Genomic DNA, 18929 nt, shown 5'->3' with positions numbered 1-18929 from the left:
TTCGCTTTCCCTTCCCCTTGTCCTTCTCCTTCTCTTTTTCTCCTTCTCCTTCTCTTTTTCTCCTTCTCCTTTCTCCTTTCTCCCTCTTCTCCTCTTTTTCTCTTTCTCCTTTCTCTTTTCTCCTTTTCCTTTCTCCTCCTTCTCCTTTCTCCTCCCCCTCTTCCTTCTCCTTCTCCACCTCCATTCCTTCCTGAAGGAAGCACCCTGCCAACAGGTGCTCCATGGCTGCTCAGACCCTGCTATGCCACGTGTCCCCCACACCCCACTGCAATGGGCACCCGCTGGGAGCACCCATGGTTGCCTGGGAACCCAAGACAGCCCTTTACCTTATGCACCAGGCTTGGAGCTGAGGACGTGTCCCCTGTGGTCCCTGACTGCTCCATCCCTGGGAGCTTTTACCACAAAGGGGACAGTTTACTGGTATGCAGTGGGGTGGCTGTGTGGGAGCGTGCTGGGAGCACGTGGGGAGGGGAAGGGGCTCAGCTGATCTCTGCGTCCGTGGGGAGGAAGCTGGGGGCGGGAGGCAGCCTGGGTTTCCCTCTGGGGCAGAGATGGGCACGTTTCATTTCCACCCCAGCCTCTGCTGTGCGCACCGGAGAACAACCAACCGCCGTGGGGAAGGAAGCAGAGCGAGAGCCGGGGGCGGCACGGCACGGCCTGGCACAACACCCTTGCCCGGGCTCACCCTGGCCCCGGGTACCTTGAAGACGACGTGGGGCAGCGTGGAGATGGCCCTGGCTGGGGTCTGCATGGCCCTGCTCTGCTGCGGCCCCGTGCTGGCCAGCTGCCGCCACGGTAGGTACCGAAGCGTGGTGTGCTCGTGGCACAGCCCATGCCCTTCACCAACGGTGGAAAATGTCTAAGGGCTGCGAGCTTTGTAGTTAAAAATAGCTCTGGCATCAGGAAGGCACGAAACCCGAAGCTTCTGGGTACGTGTGGCTGGAGCGAGGGAGATGGAGAGGGTCGGGGTGAAGGGGTGGAGAAAGGGACATGTCTGCAGCCTGTGGTGCTGGCACTAGAGCTGCATTGTGGGCAGACTGGCCACAGTCTGAGGTTTGTTGTTGAGCCTCTGGGATTGCCAGCACCATGTGGTGCTCTAGTCTGCTCTGGTGAGACCGCACCTGGAGTACTGTGTCCAGCGCTGGAGCCCTCAACACAGGAGGGACATGGACCTGTTAGAGTGAGTCCAGAGAAAGGCCACAAAAATAAATAGAGGGCTGGAACACCTCCTCCTGTGAGGCCAGGCTGAGAGAGCTGGGGTTGTTCAGCCTAGAGAAGAGGAGGCTCCACGGAGATCTCCCAGTACCTGAAGGGAGCCTATGGGAAGGCTGGGGAAGAACTGGTTACAAGGGAGAGGAGTGATAGGAAGAGGGGCAATGGTTTTAAACTAGAGTGGGGTAGATTTAGATTGGACATTAGGAAGAAGTTCTTTGTTATGAGGGTGGTGAAACACTGGAACAGTTGCCCAGAGAGGTGATAGAAGCCCTATCCCTGGAGATATTGAAGGTCAGGCTTGGTGGGGCTCTGAGCAATCTGATCTGGTTGAAAATGTCCCTGCTTACTGCAGGGGCTTTGGACTAGATGACCTTTGAAGGTCCCTTCCAACCCAAAGCATTCTGTGATTCTGCGATATGTGGGGTCTGGGTTTTTCTGCTCTGTCTCTCACAGCTTTGGGCTGCACCCTCGTGTTGGACTTGACCCTGAGGGAGCCAGGGTCCTGTGTGTGATTTGGGTTAGGTTGAAATCTGGGGGAGAAGGGGAAGTGGAAGAGAAGGAGTGAGTCTGGGCAGAGTGAGTGAGAGCCCCGCTGAAGCCATGTCTCCTCTTCCTCCTAGCCCAGTTCTTTCTATGGTGGCATCTGGTGTTTTCTGTTGTGAGGGTGGGCACAGGGCTGGGCATCCCTTGGAACATGTGTTACCTCTGGTGCTGGGAAGATGCAGAGAAATGTGTAAACCCAATCTGCTTTCAGAAGTCCTCTGAGCACTTCATTCACTGCTGGCAGCAGCACTGGATAGGAAGCAAAGCCCCGAGCTTGCTAAACATTTCTTGTTAAACTCAGAAAACCCAGAACACAGCAAAAATTACATCTCTTGGTGTGGGCACTGTTGCAGCCAGTGCTTCCCACTGTTGCCAGGGCACTTCCCTCCCTCCCTCCTGTTTGGTCTCATGCCTCATTTCTCAGCCCAGTTTTCCATCTAATCCTGTATCTCTTCAAGGAATCCCAGGTGATTGTCATGGCCCTCTGGCCTCAGGCCAGTGCTGGAGGGATGTGAGGGACTTTCTAGATCTGCCTGAAAGCTCTGAGACTGCTATTGGTGGTAAAATTTGAAAAGGGAAGATAAAATTTCTTAACAGTAGGGACTTCATAAAGTATTGGTGGTTTGAATTGCTTGGTCAAAGAATCATAGAATGGTTTGGATTGAAAGGGTCCTCTAAAGGTCATCTAGTCCAACCCCTCTGCAGTGAGCAGGGGCATCTTTAACCATTTCAGGTTGCTCAGAGCCCAGTTCAACCTGACCTGAAATGTTTCCAGGGATAGGGCAGCAACCACCTCTCTGAGCAACCTGGGCCAGTGTTTCACCACTCTCATTGTAAATATTTCTTCCTTCCATTCTCCATTGTAAAAAATCTCTTCCCATGTGAAAAGTGCTTTTTCCTGCTTTTTGTTACTCTCAACAAAAGTTAATGCAGCAGCTGGGTGTCTGGCTGTCCACTGACACACGAGGAGGGGACAGGCAGCTGGGGAGGACAACATCCCCTGTTACCCGTTCAGGGTAGTGCTCTGGTCACTTTCCAAGGGCAGGAATTATTTCAGTGATATAAGGAGGGTTATCTAGATAGTGATAGGAAACGAAGGAGAATAATATTTCTTGTTTAGGTTCTTGTAGACAGGGGTCTTGCTTTTTTCTCTATTTTATAGGCACACCAATCAGTAAAATAATAAAACACCACAATCAGTAGAGCAGAAAAGGCCAGATGATAGTCTGATCTGTTAAAAAAAGGAATTAAATGCTCATCCCTTATAAGATAGCCATAAAAATGGCTAAATAGCCAGAAAGCAATGCCTTGGCTGCAGGTGCTGCCCACCCCGGGACCTGCTTCCTCTGCTTGCTTTTAGAGGCAACATCAGCTGGAGGAAAGCTGACTCATACATTAAAATATGGTGTAGAGTTAAAAATAGTACAACCCCCAAAGTCTGTTTTGCCCAGTGCAGGTGTCCTGAGTTAAATTTAGATAGCCCAGAGCACAAGTTGCTCTGCTGAAATCACATCATGGTAGAGTTGCTACACCTGAGCATGTCCGTCTGACCAGCAGGCAGACACTCAGGAGGGGAGATACATGGGCTGGTGTCCCTGGGGTGATGCTTTGGGCTGCCTGTGCTGCTGGCAAACCCCAGAGCCTGTCTGTGGGTGAGCCAGGTGCCAGCGGTGGTGTGGGGCTGGGCTTGCAAGTGCTTGTTGGCAAGTTTTATAAATCTCCTTAGGGGTCTTTGGGAGCTGAGGGTGAAACAGCTGAGGAATGTGTGGAACCTCTGGGTTGGGGGTGTAGGGGCCCATCACCTCTTCATGGGTTGGGGCACTATCAGGGGCAACGGGGAGCTCTCATCTTCTTTGCATCCCCGATTGCTGCCTGGGGGTATGGCTGTTTCTGAGACTTGTGCCCACTCTAACTGTGCCTGTTCCTTTTTTCCTCTCTCCCAAACAGTCACCTTCTTCCCGTCAGTGTTAACTGTCCCTGCAGGTGGGTCAGCCACCTTCTTCTGCAATATCTCCATGGAGAATGACTCTGGGTTACAGTACAGCCTCAATTGGTACAAGGAGACCCACTACAGCCAAGCCCAAAAAATCGCTGGGATCAGCCGGAACAACCGCCAGACGAAGACAGAGAAGTACCTGCTCACCAACCACGCTCCTTCCTTCAAGATTGAGATCCTGAACCTTCACCAGAATGACTCAGGCTCCTACTACTGTGGACTGATTGACTTCTCTGAATCTGTTAAAGTGCTGGAGAGCAACCGGTGCCAGCTGGTGGTTACAGGTCAGCCTGGGGGCTGAGCTGATGGGGACAGGTCATCAGTGTCATCCCCTAGTGCCATGGCTCCCAAGCACACTGCAGCACCAGGGCATAGGGAGGCAGTACCCTTCAGGGGGAGGACCTGGTGGGGATTAGGAGAACACAGCTCTGCCCTTTCCCCTCTCCTTTGCACGCAGGGTTGAGGCCCAGGGACATGGGCTTTCTTCCCCATCCATGTTGCAGCTGGATCTAGTTGTGAGGCAGGAGGTCTCCATCCTGCTAGGGCTGTATCCCCAGTGATGCTGGGGGGAGGAGGGAGTCCTTACCCATGGGTGAGGCAGGAGACCGGTGTAGGGAGCTGACTTCACCCCTGAACAACACCTCTGGGAACAGAGACTGTGTTTGGGGTGACAACCAGTGCTCAGACCCCTCAAAAAGCCAGTGTTGGTGTAGACACTTGTTGCAAAACCATGACTTGGGAGGGGCTTGTAGCCTCGTGGCACGTCAGACTGAGAGCTCATAGCAAGATCTGCCATGCCCTTGCTTGGCAGCATGGGGGCTTTGTGGGGTTGAAGGTGCCCTTTTATAAAAAGGAAGAAAACTGCATAAGTCACTGTCTTTCACAGCATCCCGGCCTGGATCAAAAGTAGTGTGTCCAGCAGGAAGAGGGAGGTGATTGTGCCCCTGCACGCAGAACTGGTGAAGCCACAGCTTGAGTACTGGGTTCTGTTTGCGGCACCACAGTATAGGAAGGACATGGAGGTGTTGAAGCAGGTCCAGAGAAGGGCAATGAAGATGCTGAGGGGTCTGGGGAACATGGCTTAGGAGGAGCAGCTGAGGGAGCTGGGATAGTTTAGTCTGGAGAAGTGGAGGCTGAGGGAAGACCTTACTGCTCTCTACAGCTACGCTAAAGAGAGCTTGGAGTGGGGTGGGGGTTGGTCTCTTCTCCCAGGTTACTAGCAATAGGACAAGAGGAAATGGACTCAAGTTGTGCCAGGGGAGGTTTAGATTGGATATTAGGAAGAATTTATTTCCTGGCAGAGTGGTGAGGCATTGGACCAGGCTGCCCAGGGAGGTGGTGGAGTCACCGTCCCTTGAGCTGTTCACAAAACACATGGATGTGGTACTTCAGGACATGGTTTAGTGGCCATGGTAGCCTTGGGTTGATGGTTTGACTTGATGATCTTGGAGGTCTTTTCCAATATTAATGATTCTGTGATTCTATGATCTCTTCCTGGTGTGAGCTGATGCTGTGCTGGCCCCACCACGTGGATGTGGTGAGGAGGCTTGGGGAAGCTATGTCCTCCATGGGGCTCTGCTGGGCACAGGGTCATGCTGCAGGACAGCCTGTGGGTGCAGAGCAGTGCCCTGGCCCCCTGCACCCCAAATCTCAGCACTGTGGGATCATCCTCACCACCTGCCATGGGAAGGAATGGAACATGGCCAAAACATCCCCCATGTCAGCCTAAATTCAGGGCTCCCGGAAGGAGCTGTAGTAGCCTGCCTGGGATTGGCACATGGCTCCATGCTCACCTGTTGCCTTTCACAAGGGCTATAGAGGACATTTTACACTCCTGACCTGCTGTTTTGTTCCCCCTTTTTTTTTTTTGATGGCTGTTGCAGCAGCCCCAGAGAAGTTGAATGCCACTGATGAGCCTGAGATGGAGGAAGGCAATCCCCCTGACCATATCAAGGCTGTGCTCCTGGGCATCCTGCTGCTGGCTGGGATGGTTGTGCTGCTGATATTTGGCTACCTCACTGTCACATACAGGAAAGGAGGTATGGTTCCCTGCAGGGGCTGTGTTGTGCTGAGGTGAGGGGGCTGCCAGGGAACCTGATGGGTGATGCTCATCCAGCAAACCCAGCTGGGACCTGGAGGCAGCCTTCCAGATGCCTGCAGCTCCTTGGAGTACATGGGCTGGTTCGATGTGCTAAACTCAGCAGTGACATGAGCCCGGGACAGATATATCCATGCCTAGGGGAGAAGGGTGTGTTGGGCCCTGGTCACCCTTTGCAAAGCCTCCAGACCACACGTCATGGCTCTGCACCATTCGTTAGTGTGGTGCTTTAATGCTGCATGCGAATCCCTCCCATGCACCTTGCCTGCGCACCTCTGGGACACCTCTCCTCTCTGACACAGCACTGGGCATCACCTCAGCAATGCTGCAGGTACCCAGGGAGCTATCCCGGAGGGGACCCTTGAGGAATTGCACCTCACTAATCCAAACTAAACTCTAGACCACAGATTAGTATCTCACTTGTTGTAATGCTTAGACCCTGAGTGGAGAAGGAGGAAATGTGGTGCAGTGGTTGTGGTGTCCAGTGCCCTCCCAGGAGGCTGGGGCTGGGTCAGCCCCAACCACAGATGTTCAGGCTGTCTTGGCACACAAACATCTTCTAAACAAACGTATTACTTTCCAGAGGTGCAGAAACCACCAAGTGAAAACACGCCAGCGGTGAGTTCTCTGTTTCTGACGCCCTGCTGCAAGGGAGCATCGTGGCATGGCTGGGGTGCAGAGGGTGCAGGGCCTCCCTTTATCAGCCCTTCACAAGTTTCTCACTTCTCCTGTCTTTGCTGCTGATTGATCTTTTCTGCACAGCTACAACTGCCTTTCTGCACCCACAGCACAGCCCCATCACAAAATCAAAACCCTGCCTGAGATAGGACAGGATCTCTCCAGTCCAACGCTCGCTCAAAGCACGGTTATCTTTGACAGTGCATTGTGTTGCTGTAGAACATGGGAGGAAATGTTTCTCCCCAATATATCAAGCTAAAATTTCTTTTGCTGCAACTAACGCCTATTTCTTCTCTTCCTTCTGCTGGGCACAAACGGGAGGAGTCTGACTCCATCTCCATCTTCTCTGCAACCCTATCAGGTAGCTGAAGGCAGCGTGTAGGTTCCCATTTGCTCTCCTCTTTCTGGGCTGAGCAGGCTCTCCTTGTGCACCCTGCACCAGCTCAGAGTTGGGAATGGGGGTCCTAGCACAACCCTGCCTTCCATGCCCGCAGAGGTGGAGAGCTGAGACCCACATGGCTTCAGTGGTGACCCCAAGGCTCACTGTCTAGTTTCTCTGAGCAAATGCTATCCCTGATCTGTGAGTCTTTCTGCTTTGCATTGCTCTTGGCCTCCTGGGGTGCTTCAGAGCTGGTGTTTGCACTCTGTAAAAAGGGGGCTTGCGCTGGGGATGGGAGGTACCTCCAGATGATGAATAGCCCTGATGGGGTTTCCTTGCAGAAGGAAGAGAAGCCCCCCGTGGTGTCCGTGTCCACTGTGGACTACGGCGTGCTGGAGTTTCAGCGGGGCCAGCACTCCCCGGTGCACCCCGAGGCCCGGCTGGCTGACCAGACCGAATACGCCACCATCGTCTTCCCGGAGGAGAAACCCGTCACGCCGGAGCGCGGGAAGAGACACCAGGACGAGAGGATTCGGCAGCTGCAGTCACAGCCCTGCTGAGGGCCGGGGTCCCTCCTCGTTGGGGTCCCTCCTCGCTGGGGGCTGTGAGCAGGGACAGGCTGCCTCGGCCCCTCGCTTCCACCGCAGTCCGCAGGTGGGAAAAATCCAGCGTGCCGGGGCTAGTGACAGAGGTGCTGCTGCTGGAGTTGATGCTGGACAGTCCTGGTGACAGTGGGATCATGGCTGTGAGATGGGTACCACAGGATGAAGAAGGTCCTTGCTGTGTTCCACGTGCTGCCTCGTCACTTGTAGCGGTGTGCATGGGCTGGGAAAAGCAACAATGGCAACAGGGCTGTCCCAAAGGCCATTTACGTCATACCTCGGTTTTCTACCACCACCCGGGGCTCTCTGGAGCAGCCACACTGCTTCCCTCACCCAGGTCTGACCCGACTGTGGGAGAAAACACTGGAGGACAGAGCTGGAGTGGGTCCTGAGAGATGCTGCTCACGGGACCCTGGGGTGAGGGTTCTCCTCACCAAGGGCAGAGACTGCTTTGTGTTCCACTCTTTCTACAGGTGGGAGCTGGATCTGGCCCTGGGGGGTGAATAAAGGTTTTAGTGCCCGAGGAGTTTGTTGCCTCGCACTGGGAGGCGCGTGGGCAGGCAGCTAACGGCTCTCGGCAGCGCACAGGCAGCGGGGAGGGAGCAGTGGCTCTCGTGGTTCCTGGGCCTCTCCGTGCAATACGGAAGCTGTTTTGCCACAAAGCTGCTCTTAATAATTCAGGGAGGCTGCTGCTCTTTTTCCTCTTGCCACTGTCTGAGCCGGTCACCCATGTGCGGCTGCAAACCAAGCTCCCCCCGCCTTGCCAGGCTCACCGCAGGGCGCCTGCCCAGCCCATTGGGGGTGTGCATCCCTGCCATGCCAGGTGGGCAAAGCTCGCAGCGTGGTGCTCAGTGTAGCTTTCTGGCTCCAAAGTTTCATTCTCCCTCTTGAAAGTGATGATGGGGCCATGCTGCCTGCCAGAAACCAGAATAAAAAGAAGTGACTACTGCTCGAAAGGGAAGAAACCCCAGCAAGGATTGGCTTTGGAGGCAGCAAAAACTTCCCAAGAGACCATGAAACCCAGTGGAAACAGAGAAGAGTCACTTACATCTCATTCTTTGGTGTCACTGTCAGCAGTTTTCTTTTACCCCCAGTAAGACCAGAGCAGCCTTGCATGAGCCATCCTGGGCACTGAGGAAGGGGGTGAGGCATGCCAGGCACTGCACTTTGTCCACTGTGGGGGCTGGAAAGCCCTTGAGAGACCTCCAGAAGGTACCAGATGGGAAGAAACTCAATCTGGGATTGCTTTCACTCTATTTCACGGCAGGAGAGTGGAAGTGGTGGCCTCCTCCAGTCCCTGGTGCCTCTGAAGGATCCAAATAGATGCCACAGGCAGTGCTGTAACTCCCACAACGTTCATGCGCCCCAAGGGCTCAGGCTGTCCGGGCTTTTGGCAAGCAGCAGCCCCGCTCTGTGCCCCGGCAGAGACCTGCTGTGGTTGGCCAGGCTCGGCTCAGCCGGAAAGCCAGGGCGGCAGGCAGCCGCAGCGGGTGAGGAGCAGCTCAGTCAGCAGTTTTGCTTTTGGCTTTCCCATCAGCCGTGACACCGGGGAGAGGGTGGGCCCTGCGTCGTATTCACCATCCTGCCTCTTGGGCTGCAGAGGTGCTGGGTCTTCAGGCCTTCCTGCACCCCCCAGCTGCAGCCAGGGCACCTCCAGGAGCAGCTGGGGCTGGGTCCATTCTGCTCTCAGGGGAAGGTGGCCTGCAGCTGGCCAGACCCTCCTAGGCCATCTGGTGAAGTCGGAGAGGTAGCAAAAGCATCTTCTGCTGCCATTTGGGATAGGACAGCACCCAGCCTTTTGCAGTGCCTGTGCCCCTCTGACCCCCCAGCAGCACGGCTGCAATCCTGTCCCTTGCAGGGAGCAAGGCTGGGGCCTGGGCATGTGTGGCGTGCATGGTGGGGATGATCCAGGCTGCCAGACACCATTTCCTGTCCCTGTTTGGAGGACAGCATGCCCAGCACTGCCAGGGGCCTAGGCTGTGCTCCCCTGTGCTGAGCATGGCACTGGCTGTGTCAGCCAGAGCAGGAACAGGGCTGGGATGAGCTCTGGGTGGAATTCAGGTTTCAAGCTCCCAACAGAGCATCCCTGAACCAAGCAGTGCCCAGAGATGGGTGTCAGCCCCCAAGCCCCAGCATCCTGCTTGGGGGTGGGGAGCTGAGCATGTTCAAGTGTAGGAGCTGCTCTTGTCTTTCCATGTGAGCCACGAAAGCAGCCACCCACGGTTTTGACTCTCTCTCCAGCGTGGTGATAACCAGTCTTCCTGGAGTCACTTTCTGGAGGAAGCTGTTTTACCCTCCATCCTGAGAAGTACCCAGCTGCGGCTTTCCCAGCTCCACCATCCCACATCCCTCCTTCCCCTGCACCTCACTCTGTGTCACAGCCCCCCTGCTTTTGCCCACCACTGCACCCACACCAGCCGTCTGCCCACCTTTTGCACCAACTGGCAGGTTCATGACTGTTTTCTCCACTTCAAATTAAGCAGCGACCCAAGGAAGCTAATTTCCACCTACAATGCTAGGGTTTGCATCAGGTTTTCTGGGGAGGCTGAGTGGGAAGTCCTTTGGCTTTCCCTGCCTGCATCAAGAGGCCGGGCTGTGATGGGCCTGGTATGGTTTTGGGGTGCATCCTTTCTGGCACTGCTTCTTTGCTGGCTCTGGAGGGCTGTGGGTGGCAGGGTTTCAGCAGTCTTTGATTTGGACTGTGGAGGGCAGGTTTGCTGCAGAGTGCTTAGGCAGACCCTACCACCTGGCTCTGTTTTTCGACCTCACTGCCAGCAGCATTGCAGTCACTGTGGCTAACCCCCAACACAATAACAGCAGGACCCCAACCTGGTCCTCAGCTTCCCATCTTGGGAAAACTGAGGCTTGCAGCAGTGCAAGCAGGAGAACGAGGTCCTGTGAAATTAAATCGGACCCAGACATGTCTGTTCTGTGCTCTCAGGATGTGCTATTGCTGAGAATGACTCCTGAAAGGCTGGAGGGACAGGGCAGAGGTTTGGGTCTGCTCACCTCATTCCTACCAGCATTCTGACGCGAATGATGGAGGATGCTCCCGACAGCCCCTTCCCCTGTGCTTTGTGCTTCACAGACTGGAGGGATTCCAATTTGTTTTTCACTGTATCATCCCAGAGCCAGCAACCCCAGCCCGGCCGTGCACACGCAAATGGGCACACAAGTCCCCACGCAAAGTTGCGTGCACTCCCCAGATCTGCACAGCCAAACAGACGCACACCCCTGCAGATGCCCCACGCCCCGGCGACCCCACACGTGTGCTGCAGCTCCTCCCTTGCTGGGGGCCAGGGGCAGCCGCGGGGGGGGGCTGTGGAGGCTGTGGGGGCTGTGGGTGCTATAGGGGCTGTGGGTACTGTGCTTCCTGCATGCTCTGGTCTAGCAGTTAGAGAACCGCTTCCGACCGCGGGCACCCAGCGCTTCCCCGGGAGCACCCACTGCCAGCGGTGACAGAACGCTCTGGCCGCCCCCGGGACCACATGCCAGCGGGGACCCCTACAGAGATGCCTGAAAGCCAGCCTGGCTCCTTATACACCCCAGCCTTGATTAAAGGTGGTTGGGAACAACACGTGAGCAAGAATCCCTTAGAGAAACTGGAACCCAGAACTCGGGTCTCAAGAAAGCTGGGCAGGCCAATGAAGATGGAGAGGAAGTCCTCTCCTGCTCCTTGTTGCAGCATCTTTGAGAAGAGCCATGCTATGGAGGAGCAAAGCACCATTCCTGCAAACTGGGACACTGCAGATGCCAGAGGGAGAAGGGGTGGTCAGGTCAGGTGGCAGTAAGGTCACTCACAAATAAGCACTGTCCTGTTCACTGAGATGTCTCAGAGCCGTGTTTCATGTTGGAGGAGGTTGGGCTGGAGGTGTCACAGAAGGGTGTGGGCATTATTTGGCCCCTTGGTTAACTGAGTGATCTGCAGGTGGGATTGGTCTGTTGGGCACTATGGTGTGGGAGCATTGCAATGACCTTAACTCTGGATTGTTGGTTGTGGAAGACATAGTCTGGAGTGAGATGGTGGGTGCTGTGGTTGGTAGTGGAAGGTATAGGCTACTGGGCAGGTTTTCTGGACCCCTAACTATGACCAGCTTGCATGGCCATGTTGTGTCCTGAGAGGTCCAGTTCTGTAGCATCTCCTCTGTCCTGTCCAACTGACAGCTTTGTCCTGACTCTCATGAAGCCTGCTGTAGGCTTGCACAACATCTGTGTTTCCTCCTACATTTTGCTTTCTCTAGTTTTGCTTTGAGTTGGCTCCAGGGTTTCTCCTTTCTCTTCCTCCCTTTGACAGGATGTGCTGCTTGAGGAGGATACTGGCAGGGCATGGGGGCTCAGGGGGCCAGGCAGGCCAAAGCTATGTGGGTTGCTACCTGCCCACATCTTCACATCCATCTCCTCCCTTAAATCTCTCCCAATTGCTCAGCACCCCACTCCATCCCAGGGTGATGGAGCAATGTTCTCTCTCTACAGTTCAGCTTGGGCACAGCCCCATTTCCAGAGGATCTGATCTGCCTTGCCTCAAATCCACCCTGGGCCAAGTAGAGCACTCTACTCCAAGGGCTTGACTATGAAGACGGTCCAGCCTGGAAGAGAACCTCTAGCCATTGCTTGTCCTTAGAGGTGGTGGGGTTTACTGTGACAGAGCGACAATCATTCACCATCAACAGTGGCAAGGTCAGAGGGGACAGGTGCACACAAGAGCTGGCATGGAGCTGCGTGCCAGGAGGATATGGATGCCCAATTCACCATCTGCTTCAAGGAAGGGTTAAAAAGGGAATCCAGGAAACTCTAGATGAGTGAGCCTGCCTCTGTACCCAGAGAACTGCTGGAACAAATTAGTAAGGCCACCAAGCGCTGAACACCAAGAGAACACAGGTTTAGAAAGAGCACGTATCAGACCAGCCTCATTTTCTCCCCATTAGGGCGATGGACTGGCTGCGGCAGGGAAAGCAGAAGTAATGCTGGCTTTGTGCTGCCTTACGTGACATTTTCATAAGCAAATTAGGGAAATGGGAAATTCTGCCACTGTGGGTGGATGGCTACCCAAGAAGCTATGTCCCGTGAGCACATGGTGGCAGAGACATCAAGCAGGGGTTTTCTGGGGTAGCGTGGCTCAAACAAAGGGACTATACCATTGAGGGAGGTATAGGGGCCATCTGGGAGGAGGGTTAGATATCCAAGTCACCTTGATGACCTGGAGAAAAGAGCAAAAATACCCTGAAAGAATGACTGATAGAAAGGAACTGGGCATGTTTAGGGCAGCAAAAAATGAGGGATGTCTTCAGAGTGGGAAAAGATCCCTGGTATGATGCAAGCAGTTGAAGACAGAGAAGTGGTTAAGGGTTATGCCTCATTGTTCCGATGGCAGCCCATCTATCTTGCGCGCCTTGCTGTGCCTGGACACAGCATCTCCAGTTTGAGGGGATGTCTGGCTCTGTGGTCCTGTGTGGGGACTGGGGCTGAATGTCCTTTTCTACCCTTCCTGGGAACTGCTGGCAGGATGGAGCCACCTGGGTATGGGGTGACCCCAAAGGGAAGGGATGAATGTCCCAGAAGGGATGTGGCACGTGGGCTAACCAATGTCCTCATGGGCACTGTGTCCCTGGGCTGGAGGGGTGGGGGACTTGGAATCTGACACACAGCGAGAGGTGGAGAGGAGGAGAAAGAACTTTGGGAAACCTTCCTCTGGCTTGGGTGGCTCGCCTTGGGGTGGGAGCTGATGTCAAAAATTTCAGGCTGTGAGAAAGTGTCAGGGAAATTACCACCTGGGCTGCGTCTTGTGCTTGGCTCCTCCACACATCCCGTGGAGGATCCACGACTGGTGTGCTGGGATGGAGAGGATTGGCAGGGGCTGTCCCCAGCAGGGGCCGGCCAGCCCAGTGGGACCATGCTGGGGCTGGGACGGGGCTGGTCCCAGTCCCCGCTGAGGCTGGGCTGCGGGGGACCTGCAGGAGCAGGCTCTGTTCCAGGCGGGTGCTGGTAAGCAGCGAGGTGCTCGGGCAGCGCTGGGAGGGAGCCGTGTGCGAAGTGGAACAGGACGTCAAAGCAGTTTCAGCTCTGTGGGTGGTTCTGTGAAAGTCCCTTTAGCAAAAGCAAGTCAAAGGCTTTAATAGAGGGACCAGCACTGGGCTCCTTCTCAGAGATGACTCCAAGGGCTCGGCACATCGTGAGTTGTGATTTGAGTTGTGTTGCCATGACGTAAGAAGGGGCTGGTTTCCATCACAGCTGGGGTTTGGAGGCAGGGACCCATCCCTCCACCAGAGGTGCCGCTGGATCGCCATTGACCAACGTGCCTGAGGGACAGTGTTTTGTCCCCTGGGCAGGGTGGGGAGCAGTGCCTGCCCCATGGGGAACGTCCCTCCACCCTGCAGCAGCAGCCTCGCAGAGGAAGAGCTGGGCTGAAACCACAGATCCCCCAGATGAAGCGACTGGTTTGTTTGGGTGAATATGAGAGTGCCAGGAGAGAGAGCTGCCTCCCCAGGGGCCTTCCCCTCCTCAAAACAGCCTGGGCTGTTTAACACAGGTATGGCTGCCCTAAAAGTAAAGGGCAAAAGCATTTAGGATTTTCCTGCCTTCAGCCTCCCCAAGGGTAAATCTCAGCCCCTGACACAGATGCATTAAAGGGGACAGGCAGATACTGCAGGGTGGGTGGCCCTATCCCGGTCACCCTGCTGCTGGTGGCTCCCCATGTCATGCCAGGTCCCAGTGCTGCCAGGCACTGCATGGTGCCAGCTGTGATGCCAGCCCTGCTCCTCCTTGGCTTCCACTTCCCACACTGTGAGATTTGCAGCCCTGGAGACCCCTCTGTGACAGGGTGTACAAAGGGATCTTCTATAATGAACCCATAGAAATGAGGACCCTGTGCTCTAGGAGAGGAATGGGAGGGGAGCCAGGGAGACCTACTGCCTCTTCTCTTCCTCCCCACACACCAGACTGGAGCTGGGGTTGTCCCCTGGTCCCCACCTGCAGGCATCCAAAATGCTGGTGTGATGACCTCTCCTTCACTGTCCTGCTTGTAGGTCACTGCCCCAGCCCAAGCAGGATCCTGTGTCCCCATGTCTCTTGGACAGGGTGGGGTGACAGGTCTTATTCACTGGCTAGGGCTTTGCTGACTCTCCATAAGGATCCTGAAGACCTTGGTTTGGCTTCTCTGCTGCCAGGAAACATCCTTTCCCTCCTAGTCCTGCTCCAGATCGCAGGAGGTGGAAGAACCTCCAAAAAGGGAAGAACATCAAAGCTGAAGATGGGCTTTGCCCCAGGACCTCATCACCTCCCTCTGCTCTCACAGAAGGGGCAGCCCGCATTGTGAAGTTGCTGGAGGGCTCTCGGTATGAATGACTCGCTGGCTTTTCCCTTCCAGCATCACAGATCAGAGGCTCCCTGTTGTCACTGGGACTTATCTACATCACCTGCATCCCTTTTGGGATCTGGAGGATGAGACTGATGGACTGGTGCCTTGTAAGACTGCTGTCACTTACTGCTGGCAGCCACCATGCCCTTCTTGTGAGGCCATGTGTACTGTCACCTAGATCCTCAGCAATCCTGAAGACTCAGCTGGCTACAGAGCAGGGCCAGCCACTGGCCCTGCTGCCTGGGGCACCCAGCTTTTGGAGCATCCCATCCACTGCCATGGGGACATATTTCTTTTGAAACCAGTGTTAAGCATTTTGGGCTTGATTCCTAAATCCTTCTGCCCTTTTTTTTTAAACAGAGATCTGTCCTACCATGAGCTTTTATATCCTACAGTCTTTGTGTGAACCCCCATGCTTCTGGCAGCCTGAACGCTGCTCTGGGCACTTAACACGAGGAGCTGCCATACTTTTCCATGGTGGCTTCATCCTTAGCAGCCACCCAGTATATTTTATCCAAGGCCAGGCGTTCTGAGGCATTTTATGGCCTCGTTCTGTGCACAGGATGGTGTCCTCTGAAAGCTTCACGCTAAATGAGGTGGTTTTATTTCCATGTCAACCCGAGCTTGCTTTATGAAGCTGCATATCTTCCCCTCACTCAAGAGCAGGTATCATTTGGCATCTTGTCTAACCTGCTCCCCATCCTGCATTGCATCTTCATGGGATGTCTTGGGGGACCTGGACACCTGGACAGGGGTGAGCTGGGGAGAAGAGGGCTGCAGAGGGCTGCAGAGGGCTGCAGAGGGCTGCAGAGGCCTGCAGGCAGCTACAGCCCCACTGTTTGCACCTTCCCTGGGTGCTCTCAGCTCAGAGCACACCTCACCTCTTTCGGTTTTACGTGCGGTGCCGTCCTTCTCGACTTTCCACCCTGTGGTTTCAGGTCAGATCTTGTTCTGCTCAAGTGGCTGAAAGTTGTTGCAAACAGCCCGTGCTTGGTGGCAGCTATCAAGAGAGATAAGACTACCTGGGGCCTTATCACCTGCCGAGTCCTGCGTTTTCAGTGGGTTTTGCTTCCGTTATGACTATGCTGAGCACAATCTCTGCTGGTTCGCCCCAGCTGCTATGAGAGCGATGGGCACTGGCAGCCTGGCAGGGGCTTTTGTTTCCCGCCTCTCTGTCTACATCACTTCAGCAGAGTTCGGGGGGTTCATGTGTTGGGCTTGGGGAAACCTACTTTGTCCTTGATTTGGAGGAGATTTCGCCTGGCAAGGACCTGGTGTGTCTCAGTGGAGCCTGTTGCTATAGGGATTGGGATGGGCGGTGCTGCTCATGTGGGAGCAAAGGTTCCTCTCTCCAAGCACACAGACGTCGTGCAAAGAGGAGTTCTGGAAAAAAGACAGTTGCACACATGCACCAGCACTCAAAAAGCTGCAAGCTTGACCCACAAGCCTGATCATTGCCTCTTCCCCAGCTCCCGGTGGGACCATGAGGACCTGGCAGGACATTTTTGCAGAGATTGCAAATATGCGCTTAACAGAGCCATGGACACTTCACCAGGATGACACCCTTCAAGTCCACGTCCTCAAGCCTGGCTGGAAGGAGTTTGTGCCGCACCGTGCTCCTGGGAGGTAGGGGACTGCCAGCCCGGTCCCTGTCAGAGCAGGACCAGGGGTGATGGGCTGCCATGGGGACCTTCCGCTTTCTCAGAGTTTGCTTGTAGGAAACAACTTTTGACACGAAAGGGACAGTCTGGAAGTGGGTGAGGCTGGGAGGGATTTTCCCATTTTCTTCAAGGCTTGATGGATTATTGCCAAACTAGAAGAAAATCACAAAAATTGGAGGGCGAGGGGAGTGTGGCAGCTCCACAGGGATGAAAGGCAGCTGGTGTTTGGCCTGAATTTCTCCATGTTGGTGTCAAGATACAAAGAGGTCCTCCAGTGAGGAGGGGTAGTTATACTGCACTAGAGCCTGATCTTCTGAGTTTGCACCCAGAGGATGAGGAGGGGAAGAGCCGCTGTCTGCTGGCACATGGGGCTGTGCCTCAGGCTGCGGGGTCTAGAGCAGAGAGAGGCTGCTGCTCTGCATTGCTGATGAGAGGCCCTATTCCAACCATTTCCATCCCAGGCAGGACCCTGGGCATCAACCAGACACCCTGCCTGGGTGACAGCAAACAGACACCTTGCCTGCTGGCCCCCATGCAGATTATGCAAGACAAAGAGCTGTGGGTTACACACCTTTCCATTCTTCAAGACATGTCCTCACCTGCCCTGCAGCCTGCTCCCACACCTTCCTTCTATTTTTCTTCTTTATTTGACTTGCCTGGCTTTGGGCTTGATGTTGGCTTTCTGCTGAGCTGTGAAGAGCTGGTGCAGGCAAGGGACTGGAGCCTCCCATAGACCTGTAACTGGATGCTTCCCACCCCAAGGACCCCTGCTTCTGGCACTGGGGCCAGGGTGGGCTAGGAAAGGGGACCAGGGTGGTTCCACAAGGCAGCCTGGGTGCTAAAATCTTTAATGCTGGGGCCAGCCCTGAGCTCACATCTCTGTTGAACTCCCCAAACTGGCATAAAGCTGTTAGCAGGGGGACAGTTTGGGGTAAAGCTTGCATGAATAAGTTAACCCACCATTCCTGGCTGCCCTGGTCCCTGCTGACTGCGCGGAAAGCTGCCGGCTCAACATGGAGCCTGGGATGAGCTGGTCTCCTTTGTGCCTTGACAGGTTTCAGTGCTCCCAGTGCTTTCATGAGTGGTCTTCAGCCAAAGTGCATGTCCTGTTCCACATGTGCCGGGGCCGGGGCTAGGGCACGGTGTGGATGCGAGCCTTTCGCCAGGCATGCAGACGGTGCTCCGACCCTCGGCTGGAGGAACCCGATTTCAGCCAGGACACTATGGAGAAGCTTCTGCACAACCTGGTGCTAAAGATCCTCAAGTACTTCTACCATGTACCCATCCAGGCCTCTGACCTCCTGGAAGTCGTGGTGGATGTGGTGGTGTCAGGGCCGCACGACAGCGCCCGCTGCGAGGGCTGCCAGCTCGGCGTGTGCAGCAGAGCACGGCTGGCCCAGCAGCCCTCGATGGATGTGGACAAGGCTAGGTCATCTCACACCCCGAAACGTTGGGGCACAAGGTCCCGGGTGACCCCGAGTTGCGACCGCTCGCCCGGCAATAGCACCTTCTCCTGGAAACGCTGGTGCTGCATCGGCAGCTCTTTGCTCTGTGCTTTGGCAGTGCTCCTCTTCCTCCTGCTTTATTTCACCAAGTATTAGTGGAATCTGGGGATTGCAGAGAGGGACTGAGGTGGCAGCTAGGGGATCTGATGGGGAGCCTGCAAAATTGGGTGCCCAAGGTCAGCCCGTGGCAGAGAGAGGCCTCCCCAGCTCCTGGGGGCACAGGGACATGTTGGGGTGCCTCAGCCACATACATTGTCTCACAGCCTCAGGGATCCTGGTGCATCTGATGGTTTCTTACAGGACATGTTCTGACTGAAGACGACCCTAGCTGTCCCATGCAAAGGATGAGAGTACTTATGTGAATAAACCAAATGCTTTTTCCTCAGCCAAAGGATGTGTTTGTGCTTTTTAATTTCTCCAAAGCTTTTTCTAGGCAGGTGTGAGCAGTTCAGAGGGAAGCTGGGAGCTGCCTTTATCCACCAGCTGGGCTCAGCTTCCAGGGACACACATCCCCATTCTCCCCTGCCTTTGGCCTTGGTGGAACTGGGCACCCAAAGCAGCTGAGGGGCACCTTAAGCAGGAGGTTTGCAGCAAAGTCATGGGGAGCTGGTGCCATTTGGACACCTGCACTGCCTCTTGTGAGATGTGCACCACAGCTTCTGCTCTGGCCTCATGCACTGGTGGATGTCGTTTTTGTCACCAAGGGCCCAGAGGTTGCTTTGTCCTCCAGAAACATCTGGGTGCTGAGGTTTTGCAAGGGGACTCTTTATCAGCAAGTGTAGTGACAGGGTGAAGGCTAAAAGTTTTTAAATGAAAGATGATTGATTTAGATGAGATATTAAGAAGAAATTCTTTATTGTGAGTGTGGTGGGACTCTGGAACAGGTTGCCCAAAGAGG

General features: G+C 54.9%; 2 protein-coding genes across 2 annotated transcripts; both read left to right on the top strand.

The window, feature by feature from the left end:
- Window positions 1-728: 728 nt before the first annotated feature.
- PDCD1 (programmed cell death 1) lies at window positions 729-7469 on the top strand. Its single transcript, XM_008938938.1, has 5 exons — window positions 729-795; window positions 3706-4038; window positions 5638-5793; window positions 6436-6470; window positions 7251-7469. Exons 1-5 carry the CDS (start codon window positions 729-731, stop codon window positions 7467-7469), a joined length of 810 nt encoding a protein of 269 aa, XP_008937186.1.
- Window positions 7470-7648: 179 nt separating this feature from the next.
- Window positions 7649-18127, top strand: LOC103771636 (receptor-transporting protein 3-like). The gene is made up of 2 exons (XM_008938937.1): window positions 7649-7663; window positions 17663-18127. Exons 1-2 carry the CDS (start codon window positions 7649-7651, stop codon window positions 18125-18127), a joined length of 480 nt encoding a protein of 159 aa, XP_008937185.1.
- Window positions 18128-18929: the final 802 nt, after the last annotated feature.

This window comes from Merops nubicus, unplaced genomic scaffold (genome assembly GCF_000691845.1).
Source record: "Merops nubicus isolate BGI_N331 unplaced genomic scaffold, ASM69184v1 scaffold38414, whole genome shotgun sequence".
NCBI lineage: Eukaryota > Metazoa > Chordata > Aves > Coraciiformes > Meropidae > Merops > Merops nubicus.
The sequence above is the reverse complement of the archived record's forward strand: the minus strand, read 5'-3'. Positions and strand labels throughout refer to the sequence as shown.

Excerpts from the sequence above, each read along its gene's own strand:
- PDCD1 (XM_008938938.1), top strand. The coding sequence starts at position 729 with ATGGCCCTGGCTGGGGTCTGCATGGCCCTGCTCTGCTGCGGCCCCGTG. Across the intron at positions 4,039-5,637 it reads GTGCCAGCTGGTGGTTACAG|CAGCCCCAGAGAAGTTGAAT; the intron begins GTCAGCCTGGGG and ends TGGCTGTTGCAG. Across the intron at positions 5,794-6,435 it reads TGTCACATACAGGAAAGGAG|AGGTGCAGAAACCACCAAGT; the intron begins GTATGGTTCCCT and ends ATTACTTTCCAG.